This window comes from Coloeus monedula (assembly GCF_965178545.1).
Source record: "Coloeus monedula genome assembly, chromosome: 6".
Lineage (NCBI taxonomy): Eukaryota > Metazoa > Chordata > Aves > Passeriformes > Corvidae > Coloeus > Coloeus monedula.
In genome coordinates, this window is record NC_138786.1 from 56,816,231 (window position 1) to 56,836,513 (window position 20,283).

General features: G+C 43.2%; 1 protein-coding gene across 2 annotated transcripts; it reads right to left on the bottom strand.

The window, feature by feature from the left end:
- Positions 1 to 5,484: 5,484 nt before the first annotated feature.
- Positions 5,485 to 13,579, bottom strand: CDCA4 (cell division cycle associated 4). 2 transcript variants are annotated; one of them, XM_082283480.1, is made up of 3 exons: positions 13,523 to 13,559; positions 9,955 to 10,035; positions 5,485 to 7,792 (listed from the first exon to the last, which is right to left on the bottom strand). In XM_082283480.1, exons 2-3 carry the CDS (start codon positions 9,991 to 9,993, stop codon positions 7,037 to 7,039), a joined length of 795 nt encoding a protein of 264 aa, XP_082139606.1. In that variant the 5' UTR covers positions 9,994 to 10,035; positions 13,523 to 13,559; the 3' UTR covers positions 5,485 to 7,036. The 2 variants fall into 2 exon arrangements, 1 of the variants encoding a protein (XP_082139606.1); XR_014226495.1 differs by lacking the exon at positions 5,485 to 7,792 and adding an exon at positions 9,599 to 9,783 and having other exon boundaries at positions 13,523 to 13,579.
- Positions 13,580 to 20,283: the final 6,704 nt, after the last annotated feature.

Genomic DNA, 20,283 nt, shown 5'->3' on the forward strand with positions numbered 1-20,283 from the left:
CCGACCCCTGCCATATGCTCGGGATTATCTCCAAGGAATAGACACAGGATAGGCGTACAAAGGTAGCTGGTGCAGAAGGGACAGATCTGGAATCATTATGTCTAATACGGAATATAAAGGAGTAGTTTAACTAGTAGTACCACCAAGGTGTCCTCATAGCTTGAGCAAAGATTAGGCTTTGCAGACTTGACTCCCGCTGGCCAAAAGTCTGTGACCTCTGGGCAGCCCTGCAGCACAGGTACAGTCCTGGACAATTCTCCTTCTCTACAGCTCAAGGCAATCCTTGAGGCTCTGGTACAGCCATTGTCCTCCAGTCCAGCAGACCTCCCAGAAAGACACCAACACTGGTCATCCTGCTCTCCTCACTCTTTCTTAAGTGATTAACCTAAGGTGGTCAGCTGGTCTGTAACCAATTTTTGTTCTGTGCAATAGAAAAGGGTGAATGTGCCTTCTATAGAAGGTGTTTCTAGAAAGGTCAGTTGTTTCAAGCACGCTCTGACAAAAGCTACAGAAAAAAAGAACCTGGAGTTGTTTAAATGCATGCATCAGAACTTTGGATTCATGGCTTAATGCTTGAAGAAGTTAATAGAAATGACAAAAAATTTGGTGATTATTTGCAAAGGGTTTGGTCACTTTTTTGCCTGTGTTAACAGTGGGATTCACATAAGAGGACTGGAACCTTGTTTAGCTTGGCAATAGTTAATGCCTCATGTTCTAGAGGAACCATGCTTGTCTCACATGGTGAAGAATTCAGGGGGCTGAGTGAGCTCACATGTAAGGTCTTTCTTGAGAAAAAAATTCCTTTAAAAGGTCCTTATGTTCTCAAATCAGGTCATGTTCTAGGAGTCTAATGCTCTCCCATTTTGACTTGAACTAAGTTTGAGGCAAAAAGAGGATTGCACATGATTTTTTAATGATTTAAACATGCCCTTTCAGTATGACTATACTCACTGCAGCAGGCCAGGATGCCATTCTCACGAGCAGCATATTTGATTTTACAGCAAATTTCACATAAACCAGGAAAAAATACAACCCCCAAGCCAATCAAGGTGTCTATATAACTAATCTGAAAGGAACACCGGAGGTTTGCTACTCTTCTTACCTTCATACTAGGCATCTGTTCAAAAACACGGTTCCAGGAACACAGGAACTAGTGAAGACTGCTTTCCTATGGATTTATGCCTGTGATTAATTACCTCTGCATCCAAGGTAGGAGCTCTAATTGAAGCTGGTCTCATGCCTGGAAACTTATGTCTCTCCCTTATCAGGATTACTGGGTATCAGTACAGAAGGCTGTTTTCTTCTGATATCTCCACACTTAGAAAAATTCTAAAAATGTAGTGACTCTGAGATCTGCCAGATTTGATTGAAATGAATTAGCTGTTCTACAGCTGAATGGCAGAATGATCCTGTATTGCCGTACTTCCATAGGGAAGTGAGAAAGGCACAGCACGCTGCACTAAAGCCTGGTTAGTTTTACAACCTCTGTTTGGTGGTAAAGCCTACGCTTGAACTCAAGTTTTTTAGAAAAAGCCATGACACAAGATGGTTATTACAAAACCTAACAACACCTTGTTGAATATTTCTCAGAGTAGGAAATCAGCCATTGTTCTCTTTTGTCAAAAGAACCACAATTTACAAGTAAAAGCGCTTTCACTCTATACCTTTCGAACAAAGCAGAGACACAAAAGCAAACGATGGTACTGGGCTTCAATTTGAACAATTAACCATTCAACAACTTTGTCTTAAACTTCAGTCAGCTCACTGGACACAAAATAATCCCAACACCCAGTACTTTTCATATCTAGCCTTTTTCTCAGTAATGATTTTGAACACAGAGAAGTTAATTTGTTACAAGTACTATGGTTTTTTTCCTTTAAGTATTAAACTCCTTTGGTTTTTGAGTTTGTTTCTTATCAACATACCTGCTCTTCCCTTTGGAAGTCCTGTTTTATAAGCTTCCACAACACCAGGCTGAAGTTGCATTACTTTATCTTGATTTCCTCTCCAAATCTTGTCTGTAAATGGAACATGAAAAACAGTATATGCAGTTCCTTTGCTACAGCATTTTACTATTGCAGTACATACTTGAACTTCCCACAAGCTCCTAGGGGACTTCCAAATACAGCACACGTGGGGATACAATTTCTGTTCAGTTCTGGTTTTGCAAGAAGTCATGTAATCACCTGTATCTTCAATTACTCTTCCCTAAAAAGATGACAGTTGAAATTACTCATTGTTTCCCTGGAAATGCAAAACGGCCTCTAGCATTAGGTTTTCCTGCTGACATGTTTGTCATGCATGAACATCTACCACAATAATTCTTCAGGTCATAAAGCACTCATTTTGGGGGAATGTTGGTTAAGCAAATGAATAATTGTTGGGTTTTTTTTAAGAAAGAGCTACCATACAAACTAATGAAAATCATGTCAGGTAATGAAATTTTAGTATTTTTCACTAGATTTTTTTTTTTTTAAAAAGGCACTACAAACATCTAAAATAAGCCTCTTTCCTGACAAATTATTCAATGGAATTTCACCTCTCCATGAAAATTCCTTGGAAAAAAGTAGGAATAATATCTTAACTGTCAACTTTGCAAGACACACCAAAAGAAGTTCAGACAATCCTTGCAAAAGCTTGTGTTTGATAAGCCAGATTAACAAAACCACGTGTGTTTCCAAAATGTTTATTTTATTTCTTTGAAACTTGGTGGCTTTGTACTCTTGGTACTAGTCACAGAGCGTGAAATCACTCATTTAAGAACTGATGAGCAAGCAAAATTTGTCATCATCAGTCATGGGTTTTTTTGCATATGGGACTATACATCCTAGGTCTGAGACACGAGCATACTTTCACCTTGAATAGAAGTAATTTTGGAAAGCATTTTTATTTGTCTTATCATAGATGTCAGAAAACAAATGTGTTGGGTTTTTTTCATTCTAGCTTTTGACAGTTTGTTTACTTATAAGGGAATATGGAATAAGTTGCGGGACTGTAAAGCATTCATACAAATCAATATTTTGAGACACAAAAAATCCATAATGGTTAGGTAATTACAATGTTAAACTACACTCTCAGTCAATTTACAATAATGCCTTTTAAAATGCTTACTAAAGCAGCCCAGACATATCCGAGACTTCAAAAAAAGTCTAAGGACAGCTTTGAAAACAGGTAATTCCTGGTGAGTCTGCAGGCTCAGCTCATGTGTGAATCCCTAACCTGCTCCAGGGCTGAAACCCTTCACTGCTGCACCTCTAAGGCAGCCTGGTCAGGAAAGGTGCTTTTTCATTCAAAGACCTGATTCTCTCTTCATTGACCAAATTTGTCCTTTAGGCAAATATAGCTGTGCTCGTAGAGACAGGTGATGTCTTTTGCTAGACAAACTCCGAGCTGCAGCAGAGAGAGGGGGTTAAAAGACGCCAACAAGCACCACACAGAGAAGCAATACGCAGACAAGCCATTGTTATGACAGCCTGGATCCTTGCACTTCTTGCCTTTGCTGAATGCTCGAGCTGCAGAAACTCTGATTTTCTGGCAAGGAAAAAGGAGAAATAAAGCCACAGGCACAGAGGCAGAAGGAAACAGATACTCAGTGTTACCTGCAAAGGAAGCAGATTGGATATTAGCTATGTGCTTGACAAAGCTTTCTTTTGTGCAAATCAACAGCCCAGTGCCACCAGGCAGACCAACAGCCTTGTTTCACACAGCAATGATGCCGTGCAAGCTCCATCACTCTTCCCTAGGAGCACAAGAGAAAAAAGGCTGCTAGGAGTGGCAGCAGAATCTGTCAGAAGCCTTTCCTAATTCAAGAGGCTAAGTTTTTTTTTTTAATTTCTCATTTACATGTAGAAATTTTAAAAATCCCCACCAGCAAGTATCATCTCTCACCATTTGTAGTAACAGCTCACTAATTCAGAATTCATAATCTTACAGGCACCTTTTCATTTCTGATGTCTCTCATTACCTTTGAGGATCACATAGAGGGGGAACTTATTGTATTAACCTTTAAGTGACGCATACTTAACCAATACCTCTTTGGACTAGCAAAGAAATGACAATGACATTTAGAAAATAAAGCCTTCTTTTTATTATTATTCCTTTTTTTTTAATTTTTTTTTTTATTTACCAGGGAAGCGAAGCATGAGAAGCTGAATTAGACTGAGACACATTATTAAAGCAATAGGGAGACAAGCTAATTTTACAGACTGGTCTCTGCAAAGTCAGACCACTTGTAGGTACACATTAGTTCTGCATGGTGACTGTGCAAGTTTCAGCAATACCCATTCTTACATCTGCTGAGCCAAGATATCAGGCTTGTAAAAGCACATAAGATTTGGCATAAGTTTTAAGAATGTAATAAAACAGGATATATATTTCTGTTTAAATGCTTAACTCCACAAATGCCTACTTACCTAACACCTTTCCTGTTAAGCCAAGTAGTCTCTATAAATTGTTTTAACTAGGCACAGCTTCCTCAGTAAAGGAATGCACACAGCTAGATGCTTTGCACAGTAATATAGAGTTATAAATACACACATGTGCATTTGATAGTTTAACAAATGAACAAATTATACTGATTCCTATCTGTAACATGCAGACTGATGCACACTAAGGAGGTGGGGAAGAGCATTTTAAAAATAACTGAACATGAAATTGCTCATTTAATGAAAATGGAGAGTGTGGGGGCAGAGGGGAACACCCACAATTGCTCAAACCTGTGGGTTTTCAACACAGTTCAGAGCAGTTTTGGGAACATTTCCCAGAGGAACAGAAGATATTTAGTTATTCCTATCGATGCTGATTTTGAGAGTTTATAAAACTCTCAAACTGCCTGTTTTACCCTTAGGCATCTGCTGTCCAGTTCAGTGGTTCACACACAGAAAATCATCAAGAAAAATTACCTGCAGATTTATAATTTTTGAAGGAATCTCTGATACTACAACAAACACTACCACATAAGCCAGATTTATTTCACTGTGAGATATGACAGTTTGTATCTATATTTGGATCCTCCTGAATCAGCATTTATTACTGCAATACCTATGAGTGATCTCTCAATTAAGACACATAGCATTGGCTTCTCTTTGGTCCAGCTGTATCCTGCAGACTGAACTTGCAAGTGCCTATATGCTATTTTGTCCTTTAACATGAAGTTATTAAGTGAGAAAGCAAAGTTTAACTACTTCAGCAACTACAAATTATCTTATGCCAAGTGTAATACAAAGAAACATTTTCCAATTCATTGAAGACTCACACCAAGTGCATGGTTTCATAAGATGGAGCCAATAAGCATTCAACTGTTGAGTTTGCAAAATTTAGCAAAATGATATGATCTTTCCTCAAAGCAGATGATTCTAAAGCACATAAGCTCAGTGGTCTCCTTATTCTTGAGGTGATACTCAAATGTTCTCAACACCTCCTTAGCACCCCCACCTCCAATCCCCTTTCCAGGTTTGAGAATCTGCATCGGTCACTCATGGGAAGGCAGAGCCTGTCAGACACAGCAGGGTTCTCTTTTCATGTTCAGCAACTTGCTTGGTTCAGATCTACAGAAAACAACCACGTTACTGACAGATGTCTTCCCTTGGCACAGCCATGGCAACACATTCCAGAAACCAATCCATATTTTCCCCCTTCCCTACTCCCTGCTAGCTTGGAGCTTTTCCCCAGTAGCAGCTTCTGATGGTAAACATTTGTTATAATAAAATCATAGGCTATACTCTAATTATCCCTTTCCCCCAAAAAAGTTTCCTAGGAAGAAGCTTAGTTATATACACTCTAAACTGAATGTGCTGGAAGAAAAGACCACCATCCCATGTTGTATTACATTTTTTGTTATTTAAAAAAAGCCAAGAGGAAACCCTTGGTAAGAGTGGAGCATATTAATTATGACAAGACATCATGACATACCAACCAGTGAGATTTAAAGGCCGCTAATAACACTTTTTGTAGTAATTAGTGCAAGATAGTTATCCCATAAAAACAAATATTTGATGGTAGACTTCAATGATAAACAATTCACTTGATGACATTTACATATAAATACACATAAATAAAAACCTACATCATTTAGGTTTGTAGTTAACAAAAAGTATGGTCTGAAATGAATTAAATGTAATTGTATATAGCTGGATCAGAGCTCTTCCTATAATGATACTCAAGTATGAGGGGTATGAAAAGCATAAATGTACAATTCTCAATTTAGTAAAGTACTACTCTATGAAACAGAATAATGAAAACAGCTCTTACATTTTAATGCCAAGTATAAAATTGTATATTTACATTTACATACACTTTACTGAACTACATTGGGTAGCTCATGGTAAAAAAACATCCCTTTTTGAAAATCTTGCAAAAAATATATCAACTGCAGATATGATCAAAAGTTACTAAGTTAGCAGCTGACATAACATCTGTAGTAAAAAATATATTTTAGGAAAATACCTGGAAAAATCTAAACACCAATAAACACTTTAAAACTATTTTTGAAGTAAAAATTGTAGCAAAACCCAAAGAAGCTAGCAAGGATAACAAGAACTATTGCATACTGCTCTTTAAGAGCCACGTAGCGACTTAAAACAGAAGCAGCAGGTATGGTAGTTTTGTGGTGTAACAAAGTGGAAACCAGAGGAAAATAGGAAACCAGTTATCCAACTTCCCTCTCTGTTATTTCCATTTTTACGGGAGAAGTATAATAATATGAGAGAATCCCTCTCCCTGAGGATATCCTCCATCAAAGGCTAAAACAAATTGGTAAAAGGAACCCAATTTCATGAGCCTTGGATTCCAAACGTAGAAACATTTACCGTATGTACTTACAGTTCAGTGGATGATAAATCAGATTATTACACTACAACTTGCAGGTTAACTTTAAGAGTTAACACTATTTTGCAATATGAAGTGCTTCTTAATATATATATATAATATAGAGATATTTGTAAAATACTTGTGCAGATGTGATAGAACAAACCATGGAAATTTCTTTCTCAAGTTTTTTCTTCCTATTAACAGATCTTTACCTCCTACACAAGGAGGTTCAGGATTCAACAAGGATTTCCACAATATGATCAAGGTCATTAAGATCAGATTTACAATTAGAGTTAGAAGCTGTATTTGTTGGAGAAGAAAATGTTTCAAGACTATCACAGTGTCCCATTTTTGTGTTGCTCATCATGCCTGTTAACATAGTATCAAGATCATAGTAAGAATTGTCAACTTCTGAAAACAGATCCTCAACAGAATTAGGACTTTTATTCTCCAGTGTCTCAAATATTTGATCTAAAGATTTTTGAAAGTTTCCTTTATTTTCTTGTGGATTCTCCATTTCCCACATGTTGCTCTGCAGGTTTCTTGGTGCTTGCACTGAAGAGGCTGTTGACATAGTTTCTGAACTATCTTGTGCCTGGTCACTCTCAAAGTCTTTATTGAAAGTACCATAGCCTGGAACATGCTTTCCCTCAGCTTGATCCCGAGATGAACGACAGAGGATATCTGTTGAAACAAGACGATCCAGGGATGCCTGCCCTGTACTCTGTGTATTTATCATTTGCCAAGTCCCATCTTGAGTCATTTCCTCTTGGATCTGCCGTACCGTGTTGGCTATAAGTACTGAACGACAAAGGTTGGGTTCAACCAGCATGTGACACAGCTGAAGTTTAACCAAGGACATGTCTAAAAGTGACTGCCGCTGGAGATTATACGAAGGAATAGCCTTAATACCAGCCAGAGTCCCTTCAATATCTTCTTCACCATCAAAACATTTTCTCTTTAATCCTCGCACAAACATCGTGTCCTGTTAAAAAACCAAACAAATAAAAAAAAATCATGTAGAACACAAACAGCTCAAGAAGGAGGGGGGAAAAAAAGAGACTAAAAAACAGAACAGCAAACTTTCATCTTTTATTAAAAAGCAAATTCTTTTAAAATAGAAACATCAGAATTGTCATACCATGTTCTAGAATGGCCAGTGTGGTACAACAGGGGTCAGGAACATATGGACCGAGTCCCAAAGGCGACATTCGGGAACCAGGGGTGAGCAGGTCCACAAGGCATGGCATCGGAGAGAGGCAGGGGCTCCCAGCTCCTGGCTCCCATTAAGCTCCACACTTGATGGAAGTCAGGAGCCGCTGCCTCGCACAGAAGCAAACATCTCACCGGCTGTATTTCACCTACTGGAGAGGCAGTTTCTCCTCGCTCCTCCCGAGTTTCTACTGGCATGCTTAACCTCTAATTTTGGAAATAAAAATACAACCTGGCACACCATCTTTAAAAGATTTGACCCCTCCAGAACATTAACATGCCTAACAGAGTAATAAAAAAAAACCAAACATGGGCAGCATACGTGAAAAGATTAGCTTATTTTGGCTACAAAGAGAGTAATATCTAGATTTGTTCCATGTAACTTGAGACATTCAGCAGAGGTGCCCAAAGCAGTCCTTCCAGTTTCCCTCCTTGAGTGAGTAAGCGAACTGCATAATTCCAATAAGAACTGGGCAAGTCCAGTAAGGATAGTCACAGTCATCCTCTGTATGGGCTTCTGTACTGCTTTCCAAGCTGACTGTAAGACAGCAAAATTCCTGTATTCCTAGTTTAGGTTCACCAGCTAAAAATACACAGGGTCCATGCAGGCTTCTCAGTATTCACACCTAAAATCCCTTGCTGAATTTTCCAAGGGGTGCCTCTCAAGTACCAGCCTCAGCTCTTCCTCTGAATTGCACTAATTTTGACAACAGTGCCCCATGCAAATATTGCAGCTGGTCCCTTGAAATACAAAGTAAGTTTTAAAAAATGCAATATATATCACTTCTTTTAGCCTCATAAGAATTAGGCTGCAAATGAAAGCTAGTACCTGATCTTCACATTTATGCTGCTTCTTTATTTCCCTTCTAAGTTTTCTGTCCCTAGAATTCTTGTTTGCCCTAAACTCTGCCTTGCTTTTCTGGTTGCTATGGTACATTCTACGTATTTTCAAGGAATTCTCTCTCAGCTTTTTCAGAGACACTAAAAATCCACCAAAGGGCAACAACACTGTTCCTTTTAAAATACATTACACACTTATCTACTGTGAAAACCTGGGGATAGCACAGTAGCTAGATAAACACTTGGTCTGACTCTGTACAACACTTGTTACATTGCTGTATATATCCATGAAATAACCTTCTTTGGGATTTGCTGACTCTTAAAAGATTTCTTTCCACTGAAGGTACAAAACTCTTTATAAATCATAATGTGCACAGACTACAATATAGAATGAACTTGGTCTTGTGGTCATTTTTCGTAACTTCTTAAAAGCTATCCATGGATTAGCAATGTATGAAATACTTTGGATGTTTCTTCTAAAATTATATCCTGAAACCTAACACATTTGCACTACTCTTGTTAAATACAACACACATTGTTGCTTGATAGTTCCTTTTCCAAATTTTAGACATTCCTGCAAACTTCCTATCAGAGGATATCCTATTTAATTTTTCCTACATTTTTATGTACAGTAATTTCTGAACACACCCTCCCCCCCATGCGAAACAACCTCTAGAAACGTCTTTTGGGACTGCGTACAAACCACATATGATTACATCATCGAACATTAAACACTGTGCAGAGTTTGAAGCTTCTTTTATTTCAACTTACATTCTTGTGATGAGTAATTAAAACTTCAATTGAACGTTAACCTGGTTTTCATATATCTATAATTTGGCATTCAAATGCCTTCTAAGGCACACCAACAGAACAGAACACGGGAGAAAACTTGAAAACCTCAATACATCACACACTCTTGGGTACCTAGAAGCAGAGGAAAAACATTTATGGATTCTTAAAGGTAAACCCTTCACAGCATTCACTGGATTTTTTCTAAAACTTGCTTTCAATTAGTATCTTACATCATAAAGCCACTTCTTTGTCATCACAAAGTACCAGGTTACAGTTTCATTTAAGAAGCAAAAAGTGACTTACCAGGAATTGTGTTTGATGCAGTCCTTCCTGTTCTCCCATGCTACTGAGCAAGAGTCCATACAGTAAAAGTGAGAGCACCACCTGAACAAGCACAAGGAAGCAGGATGTCAGGCAGGGACAGGAGATGCAGAACAAAATAATTTTGCTTCGGTATCTCTATCCTGTGTGATGTGAGCATCATTCCCACAAACATGAATAGTGCTATTAAACCCATTGCACAGTTAGAGCACAAATGTGATTTGGCCAACAATACCCCCAAAATATGCAGCAGAAGGAAAATGCCAGTTTAATTCCAAGTCCTAGGCTATTGCCCCGACCTTTGGACCAGCCTCTCCCTTATGCCTTACACCACTGCCATTTATAGAGCAAACAAAAGTTTTTCATATGAGCATTAAAGATTAGGTGCGCACAAACAAAAGGTAATGAGAGCAAGTCATCCTTACTTTTATTACAAAACTATAGTTTTCACCTTTGTTATACAAACCCATGTATATCTCTGTAACATCTAGAGAAAATGAGCTGGCACAAACACAAAACTGAAACATAGCAAAACAGGAGAGAATTTTCCTTTACCATCACAGAAACTTTATGACTAAGATTCACTTTGCAAGATGACAGTAACGAAAGTAATGACAATAATTAAACTGCTTTAACTATAAAGGCTGAGGTTTTAGCACACATTTAAAGCATAGCAAGATTTGATATATCAAATACAACTTCCCATCACATGCAACAATTTCCTTAACTACTGAAACTAGAAAGAATGTTATTCCAACAGGCTACAGAAACTTTTGTAATAAAGTATGGAAACAATTCAGATACTTTTCTAGGCATGTCTGTGCAGTACAAGAGAGATCCGTGTCTGCAACTGAAGTGCATACCTAGAAAAGAAAGAAGTAAAGAGGATGCACATGGACATCTGTTCTTATTTTCTGTTTTGTGTAGTAATAAACAATTTTTCAAGATTGCTTGCTCTCAAATGTGGGGTGGAAGAAGACAGCTGACAAAGGACTTGGGGGTGGGAGTGCAGAAAACATGTTTTTCCTCAAGAAGCTCCATACTCGTTAAAATACCACAATGGAAAAAAACCCCACCTTTAACATTCTCAAGCCAAAATCTTTTGACTTGATCCCAGATATTCAAACTAAATGATGTTATGTCATGGAAACTGTATTTCAAGCAATTCATAGTCTCATTTTCTTTTATGGACTGAGCTCACAGCAACTTTAAAAACAGTATCTTAAGGCATCTGAACTGCAACTTCAGTCAGACACCGTATCAAGTCAATAAACTATTTCTTATTTCTGGCAAACACTTTATAACACTATAAAATTTCAGAAGTTTTTGCTCCCCAGGTATACTTTCAAAACATTCTATAAACGAAAAGTGATCTCTTTGAAAGCCTGTGTCTGGTAATTATTTGAATCCCAAAATTTCTGCTTTATTGGAGGGTAGGTGACAAGGGCATAAACCTAATTTTAAAAAACCCAACCAAGCAAAACCCACCAAACATCCCCCCTCCCCCCCCCCCCACCAATAACTACAGGTAAAGATGGTGCAATCATGAGAAAACCAAACTGGAATCTTTTCTGATGCTATTTAGTATATCTGACAATTTTAGAGGGAGAGGCTGTGGCTGTTAGCCTCCCAAAATAGTGGACAATACAGGAGGTGACTGTTGCCATGAGTTCTTGGTAAAAGAGCCATTATCACATCCACAAACTAAAAGACAGGAGATGCTGGCAGACCAGTCCAGTCTGTAATCCATTTACATACTACAGAAGGAAAGTTTTCTCATGCAATATAATAATGTGTAAAACCTGCTGCATGTGATTCCAAGTTCTTCCCTAGGGCAATAACCAAACCACGTGGACCTCTGTTAATATAAACTTGAATATGCCCATCACAGCAGTCACTTCTTTGGATTCTATAAACTGGCATTATGTGTGCCTCAGAAACCAAGTTCTCAGTAAAAGCATATTAACTTCATCGTTATTATCATATGCAGTTAAAACCTTGCACACAAATGACCTCCCACAGACTTCTCTGCATTATCTCCAATAAGCACTCATCTCAAGAGAATGCTAAATTTGAAACTTAATTAATTAAAATCTAAGTACCTTTTCCTATTGATTTACATATTAACATACTCAAAAAGGCATTAGCCATTGTGTAAAACCTTTTGATACATCAGAGAAAGACTGCTGCTGCTTCAGTCAAGATGTTCAAAATCCCCCGATAATTTCAAGCAGCATCTTTCTCTGTCCAAGGGGCAGTATCTGGACTAGCTACATCATCTCCTTTCTTCCACTGCTACTCCAGTGTCATGAGCCCAAACTTTGTGTGTTCAACTAAACAGCTGTTTGAAACAGCTATACAAAAAAAAATGCTGTCAAGGAGACAACAGCTAGCTGCAGCAAAATGCACTAGGAAAAAGCAATTTTGTGGATTTTTTTTTTTTTTAATAATAGCACAATGTTATATAATTCATAAGTTTTGCTTTTAGGATAGACAAATTCCCCGTCTGCTTTACAAATAAGGTGCTGGACATTTGATCCAATTCATATTAGAGCATCAACTTAAGACATTCCAGGTTCACACTCTATTCAGACTCATATAGCGATATGCTGCCAAAGATACAGTTAAGTACTTAAGGGAAAAAGCTGCTACCCATTAGTTGGAGTAACAGAGAAGATAGGGAATTTCAGCAGTGCTTATCTTTAGGAGAAGGCAGACAAGACCTACCTAGGCCAGTGCTGGAGGTTCAGTGAAGCACAGAACTGCTTTTTGTGCAGCCGTAAGTACAGTGATGATGGTTAACAGGGGAAGGCAAGAAGGGGCCGTATCTCCCCTCTGCCACTCTAATCCTTCTCCACTCCAACACTGGCTTTTCTAAGAACCGTGGGAACAAACCAAAGCTCTGTGTAATAGTGGAGAAAAAGACTGAAAGACAGCTACTCCTCTTTCAGACATGCACGTGTGCCTATATGGTGGTGTCGAGGTACAAGGTGGGATGCGGACACAGCAGAGGGCTGGTAAAGCCAGAAATATCGCTATTCGGACTGGAACAAAGGCCCCTATAAAGCACTAGGGTCTGCCCACCCCCGGGGCGCAGGGAGCTGGCAGGCACCTCTCCGGCACTGGAGAGATTCGGGAAGCAGTTCCAGCACCCGGGGAAGGGCAGGCTCGGCGGCTGGGGCAGGAGCTCGTGAAAACGCAGACGGGGCCCGGGAGCGGTGAACGCGGGGGGGGGCCCGTAGAGCCGGGGGGAGAGGCGGGACCGGGGCGGGGAGCGAGGGGGAGCTCCCCGGCGGTGGGAGGGCAGCGGGGTGCCCGGGGGAGGCGCGGATGATGAGGGAGCGCGGCTGCGGAAAGGACCGAGCAGAGGAGTGCGGAATGGGCCCCCTTGTCCAGCCCGCCCCGGCCCCCTCAGCGCTCCCAGCGGTTACTCATCGCCCCGCGCTCCCGCCGCCATTTTGAATCGACTCCGTCCCCTCCGCGGGTTCCGCCGGCACCGGCTTCCCGCGGATCCGACCCAGCCCAGCCCGACCCAGCCCACCGTACTCACCGCCTTGCCGCTGCTGTCGCCGGCGCTCACCCGCGCAGGAACCCCACTCCGCTCCCGCCTCACCGCCCGCTCCGCGCCTGAGGGACGGGCGGGGCCAACCGGCCCCGCCTCCCCCCGCCCGCCATCTTATTGTCAAACCCCACAAAGGGACCGGCGGTCGCCGGGGGCGGGCCTTCCCCGGAGACCACGCCCACCAGGGAGCGGCGGCTGCTGCTATTGGCTACCGCCAAGCTGCGAAGGCGCCTCTCGCCGCTGCGATTGGCCACGGCGCCCTTCTGTCCCGCCCCCGGGCTCCGCCCCTGGAGGCTGTGGGGTTGCCATGGCGGCCGGGCCCTTCCCCTCTGCCGTGAGAGGCTGAGGGAGGCGGGGGCGGGGGCGAGGCGGGGCCGCCCCGATTTCAAACCGCAGCCAAGGCCCCGCGGCGCGTCTGGGCTCCCGGCCACGGGTTCCGGCGGGAACAGGTTCAGACCTGGCCGCACTGCAGCCCGCGGGGAGCCGTGGCGGGGGAGGGGGAGTCTTGGCCGCCCTGGCCCGGGCGCTCCCCGCCGTCAGGCGCCCCTTCCCTCAGGGCTGGGGAGCCCTGGCGCTGCGCCCCGCGGGGGTGACAGGAGGCCTCAGGACTCCATTAGCAAGGCCTGTGGCATTTCCTGTTCGGGCCCGGCCGCCCAGCCCCGGGTCTCGCAGTCAGAGCGAGGAACCCGCGTCCTTGGGGCGGGGGTCTCACACCCCGCAGGGAGCCGCTGTCTGAACACGAGTCAGCAGTGAGTGCCCAGGTGGGCAAGAAGACCAGTGGTATCCTGGCCTCTTGTCAGGAATAGTGCGGCCAGCAGGACCAGAGAAGTGGCCATTACCTTGTACTGGGCATGGGTGAGGCCACACCTCGATGCTGTATCCATTTCTGGGCCCCTCAATTCAGGAAGGGCGTTGAGGTGCTAGAGTGTATCCAGAGAAGGGCAACAGAGCTGGGGAAGGGTCTGGAGCGCAAGTTTTATGAGAGACAGCTGAGGCAGCTGGGGGTGTTTAGCCTGGAGAAGAGGAGGCTCAGGGGGGACTTTATCACTCTCCAACTCCCTGACAGGAGGGTGCAGCCAGGTGGGGGTTGACCCCTTCTCCTAGGTAACAAGTGACAGGACAAGAGAACATAGCCTTAAGATGTGTTGTAGCGGGGTTAGGCTGGACATTAGCAAGAAATTCTTCACAGGAAGGGTGATTAGGCACTGGAAGGGGCTGCCCAGGGAGGTGGTGGAGTCACTGTCCCTGGAGGTGTTGAAGGAAAGACTGGATGTAGCACGTAGTGCCATGGTCTGGTGGACAAGGTCCTGTTTGGTCACAGGTTGGACTCGATGATCTCAGAAGTATTTTCCAACCTTACTGATTCTCTCCTAAAGCTGCTGCCACCCTGCTGAGCAAAACCCCCTCCCCAAGCCTTGCTCGCTGCCGTGACCCCAGCCCGATGCAGCTGCACATCTGCAACCACTTAGGCCGCCCCAGCGCCTCTCGGTCGCTCTCCTGGCCGAGCAGCTACGTGCCGGCTGCTCCGGAGCAGCCCGAGGGAAGGAGGGGCGGCTGGCCCGGGCTGCCCGAGAGCCGCAGAGGCGGCAGCTGCTGCCTCCCGCCCCCGGGGCGCCGCGGGACGGGGAGGGGAAGGAAATGGGGACAGGGTGGGCTAGGCAGCAGGAGCTGGAGATCGGTGAGGCTTGCGGCTGAGGAAAGGCTGGGAAACAGTAGAGCTGTAGCTTCATACAGTAAGGCAGGAGGAAATAACATTTCCATAGCAAAGCAAGATCTGCATTTGGGACAAGACAGGTTGCAAAGCGCAGTGTTTCTCCTTGTTTAGTTTCTTGCACCAGTCTTACGGCATCATGGTTAAAAGCACAAGTTAAAGCTGTGCAAGAACGATGCCAGAGAGAGAGATGTTCTTGTGCTCTACTCACCTTAACATTGAATGTCCTGAGTTGGAAGGGATCCACAAGGATTATGGAGATCTCAGCTCCTGGGCCTGCACGGGACAATCCCAAGAATCACACCATGTGTTTGAAAGCATTATGCAAATGCTTCTTGACCTCTGTCAATCTTGGTGCTGTTGATTTTTTTTGTTGTTTTTATTTTATATATATATATATATTTATATATTTGTTTTAGCCCCGGTCTTTAATAAGGATTTGACTTGAGAAATAAAGGTGTAACATCAAAGCACAAAACATAGCATGGGATCTGATTAATAACTTAAGAAACTCAACTAAAGCAGTCTTAGCATTAGGCTTTCACTTCACTCGGGTATTTATTTCAAAGTCACTGTATGGGAAGCATTTAGGTGTTCTCTATCATATTACCCACGCTTGCAGCAAGGAAGCAAAGTTTCCACATGCAATATATATACTGTTAATACATATTTGTTGCATTTTAGTAACATTCTGGAAGGGTGGTGGAACATTTCCTTGGAAAGCAGCAGTGAAAAGAATACCTTGTGCAAATCTGCTACTGCAATGCCAGTAGGAGTCAGGACAGTCAGAAAAGAAAGGTACCAAAACTTACTTTCCCATTCTATTTGAACCAGTTGTTCTCAGCAGAGACAAACATTTGCTGTGGTGTTGCCATCAGCTTCTGTAATTCCCAGTTTGCTCAGTCATTTCTTGTCACTTCAACTGGCTCTTCTTTGTAGAAGTAGCCCCAAGTTCATTTGCAATTTCACAGTTGCCTTCAGTTTGCTCAGAAATCTTGGCTCTCTCATGAAGCTGCACATTCAGGTAGTTGTTCATGCCTGAAGCCTCTACACAGGCTGGTCATCCCCCAACTGGGTGGGCTGTGTGTTCCCTTTTGTTCTGGCTGCTGAATCATCTTTTGCATCAGAGAGCATCATTGGTATAACCAGAACCACACCATACCCTTCATGATTATGGATGATATTCTTGACCATGGTTACCTTGGGAATGTCATAATATTCATCTAAGAAGTTGTAAGTATTCCCTCCTTGCAGCTACATGCCATTGTTCAACAGAGTGCATGCACTACCTGGCATCACACAGATCTGAGTTTTTCATTAATAGCTTGGCTGATGTCTGCACTGTTATGCCTCTGGTTTCACATTGTAACACACAATTCTCCAGGGTGTTTTTCCCGTGATGGACACTTTAAACCACCTTCACAACGTCATGTTGCACTCACTTCAAACTGGAGATCCTTACATTGGCTTCTGTACAGTCAAGAATGGTATCTCCTTTCTCTTGGTGTTTTTTTTAAATCACAGTATCTTCTCACAGGCCATAGCCTTTGAGTTCAACTGGATCAGCACTGCAGAACAAGCCCTCTAGAACACAGTGACCAGGACAGATGATGACTGTGTATGCTTCCTAGAAGGCATTTACAGCTGTCAGTGGATCATGGTGAAACTGTATTTCTAGGTGTTCACCACAACCAGCTACAAGCCCAGAATCACAACACGTTCTGGGATGCCAGAATGCAACCTCATCAAGGCTCAACACGTCACACAAAGTCATCGAAGTTATCCTTCTCCTTCTTCCCGTCCCAGTCCTCCAGATGCACTGGTAGAGGAGCCTGAGATGCTGTACAGCTTGTGATGTCTGGGTTGAACTCCCCTGACTCATCACACACAACCCACAGCTCCTCCATTGGTATCTGGTGTCCCTTAAGCTTCAAGGGTTCCTGCTGTCCCATGACTCACACAAGAAAAGCTGAGTTGCACAGCTGCTTTTCAGAGCTGAGTTCTCCATTCCAGCCACTCCCACAAGAACCTCAGACAATTTGTATGCCAGATTTCCTGCCATCCACATGGTGCAAAGACTTTGTACAGGTACTCAGCTGTGAATTGTGTCACCTCAGAAGTTTTGCCGTGTTAAGGAAGAGTTTGGACCTTACGTTCTGAGGCAGAGTCAGTCTATTTCAGCTCGAACTGGTGCCTCTGAGAGGGATCTTAAACAAAAAAATCCCTGGGCCTTTATATCCTCACAGTCTGTGCACCTGATCTTCATGTGCTCTTCCTGTGCCCAATGGTGGTTTATGGTCTGGACTCTTCTAACACCTCATGGAATTCTTTCTCCATGTCCACATGGGCAGGCCATTAATTGATCTTATCTTCCATCCTGGGGCCCTTCAGGATCTCAACCCTTATCTGAAGATACCCAGTCTTTCTCTGTTTACTCCCCTGCTCAGCTGTCCATGCTAACAAACAGTTCATTTAAAGTTCCTTGACACCAAGCTTTGAACAGGACCCACTCATGCTAAACTGTCAGCAAGTTACAATTAAATTTAACCCTAGACAATTAATTTCTAATATTCTATAAGTAAACTTTATGTAATCCCCAACGTGCAGTCAGCCAAGATGCAATCCTGGTAATCTCCAAATTGCTCATGAAACAAAAGATGATCAGTGTGAAAAATATCTGGAAAAAGTACATTCCCGTTGGGCACAGTCTTTACTAAAGCAGTGCCTGGTTTGTCAAGACTACCACAATCACTCCAGGAGCCAACTAGCTGTCAGGAATGAGGCCACACTCCATTTAGAATTTTCATAATATTATTTATTTCACCAATAGGCCAAATCCTTGTATTCCAATTTAATTGCCCGGAGTAGCAATGATTGGAGACCCTTACAGCCAAGCAGTCTATTTACCCACGATAAAAACCTTCTGCACAGACGGCCGCCACACTCTCCTGTGCAGGAGCACACCTTTCTCATATTGTGCATCGAGTTTTATACCCCTTTAGCCCCTCCCAATTCCGCCTATTGTCCTGCCCCCAAGGTCTGGGGTGATTGGTGGGGTTCTAATAAAAGTCTCTTGAGTTGGCTCGGGTCTAGGAGTGAAGTATTAGGACGCTTCATTGGTTGTATTCTCCGTCCAATAGCTTGGTGGTTGTCAGGGGTTCGATTTCTGGGCCGCCCCTCCTTTGGTGACATCATCTGGGTCTTTGGTGGGATGGCTCCTCATTGAAATTCAGGGTTGCCATGGAGCTACCTGCAGTCCTAACAGTCGGTGGTTAAATTTAGCTCTAGGGCAAGCACTTCCGGGGCTTCTCCTGACTTGATTTTTAAAGATTTATTAAAAGAGATATAGTTTTAAAACACTATTTTAAAGTCTTTAAAGTCTTAACGTTAATAAACACATTTAACCAGTAGGTAACTCTTATCCTGAACATTTAAACATTATTATAAGTGAAACTTAAGGTTGAAGTAGAACTTGGAGTGGGGGTATGAAACTTGAAAAGGGGAACAGAACATGAAAGAGGTTTACCTTGAGTTTCATAAACAAAATTAACACAAACAATTAATTTTTCTTTGTTGATGTGAAAGCCATTTATTTCATTTATGACACATCACTCCAGACACTTGGCATCTTCCTGGAGCAGATCTGGGCTCTGCTGCCTTGGCTGCTCCCGCAGGCCACCACTTCCCACAGCTGGCAGCAGCAGGGCCTGACTGTCCTCCCATGCCCCCCCGGCAGCCCCAGCTCAGCAGGAATTCAAATAGGTATTCCCACAACAAATCTTGCGAGAACCTTTGAGCCTCCATGGAGGCCCCTTTCGAGGCAGTATGGGGGCTGTTCCCTGGAGGATCATAGCTTGAAGAACTTCATTTGCATTGCTCTTTCTAGTGATAGCATCATCTATATAGAGTAAGATACTTAAGTCCCCTCTCCTTATCCTTTATTCTTTTGTTTCTGTGTAGCTACAGTGAGAGGATCTTGACGTCTTTGTGGTTTTTTCCCCCCAATAACCTCTCCAGTGAAGCTGGAGGATGTCTATGGCTTAAGAACTACATCATCTATGTTTCTGACTAAACCAGTGAAAGAAAAATTGTGAAAGATCTCCATCTTCTTTGAAAACCTGAGAAACTAGCGATGTCTCATTTGATTATTCTCAGCACAAAACAACTCTCACATCTAACATATGTGAGAAACAAAACTCAAAACTCAAAATGGAAAAATCTGGACAGACCTTTGCAGAACAATACAGCCTGAAGTATTTACTAGAGAGCTCGAAAGAGATGTCTGCAAAACAATCTGACAGAGGAAATGAAAATGAAGAAAGTAACTGCATACAAAGAAAAGGAAAAGAGTGAGGGAATTACTGGCCAGGATCGTCAGGAGAGGTTTAAATCAAAAGGTAATTTAGAGCATGTACCCAAAGCTTCTAGACGATTGGGAGGCATTACACCTAGTAAGACACTGCAGAGCAGCCTGCCTGCTGAGGAAATGAATAACATGGGTGACAGGGAAAATAGTGCAAATCAGCTCAGCAGGCTTCTCTTGGGAAGCCGGGTCACCACTGACATGCAGCAAGATTTCCAGAGTGAGTGGAAGTTCTGAAGGGATTTAAAAGCACTGGCAGCCTGTATAAAATATGACTGGGATGCTCTCTTTGTCTGAAACAGGAGGCACAGGGCTGGTTTAACATGACAGGAGCAGGCATTGCCTCGACCCTTCCAATTAGGTCCAAGGCATAGATCCATCCTTAGCACATGGAGGGGGTTATTTGAGCTGCAGCCCCAGCCTCAGAGCAGGAGGGCCGGGTCGAGCGGAACTGCTGCCCTGAGCCCTCTCCCTTGGCCGGGCAGCGGCTGCCTTGTGCTCGGTGGAAGGACGGGCTTGGCTTCAATCCCGGAGAGCTGCGTGTGCTCCCGCCGTGCCGCCTCCCCGAGCGGAGCATCCGCGGCTGCGGGAGCTGTGCCGGCAGCCAGCTCCGGCTCTCCCATCGCACAGTCCGCCTGCTCTGCCGGGAGCCCTGCCTGCCTCTTCCTCCGGCGG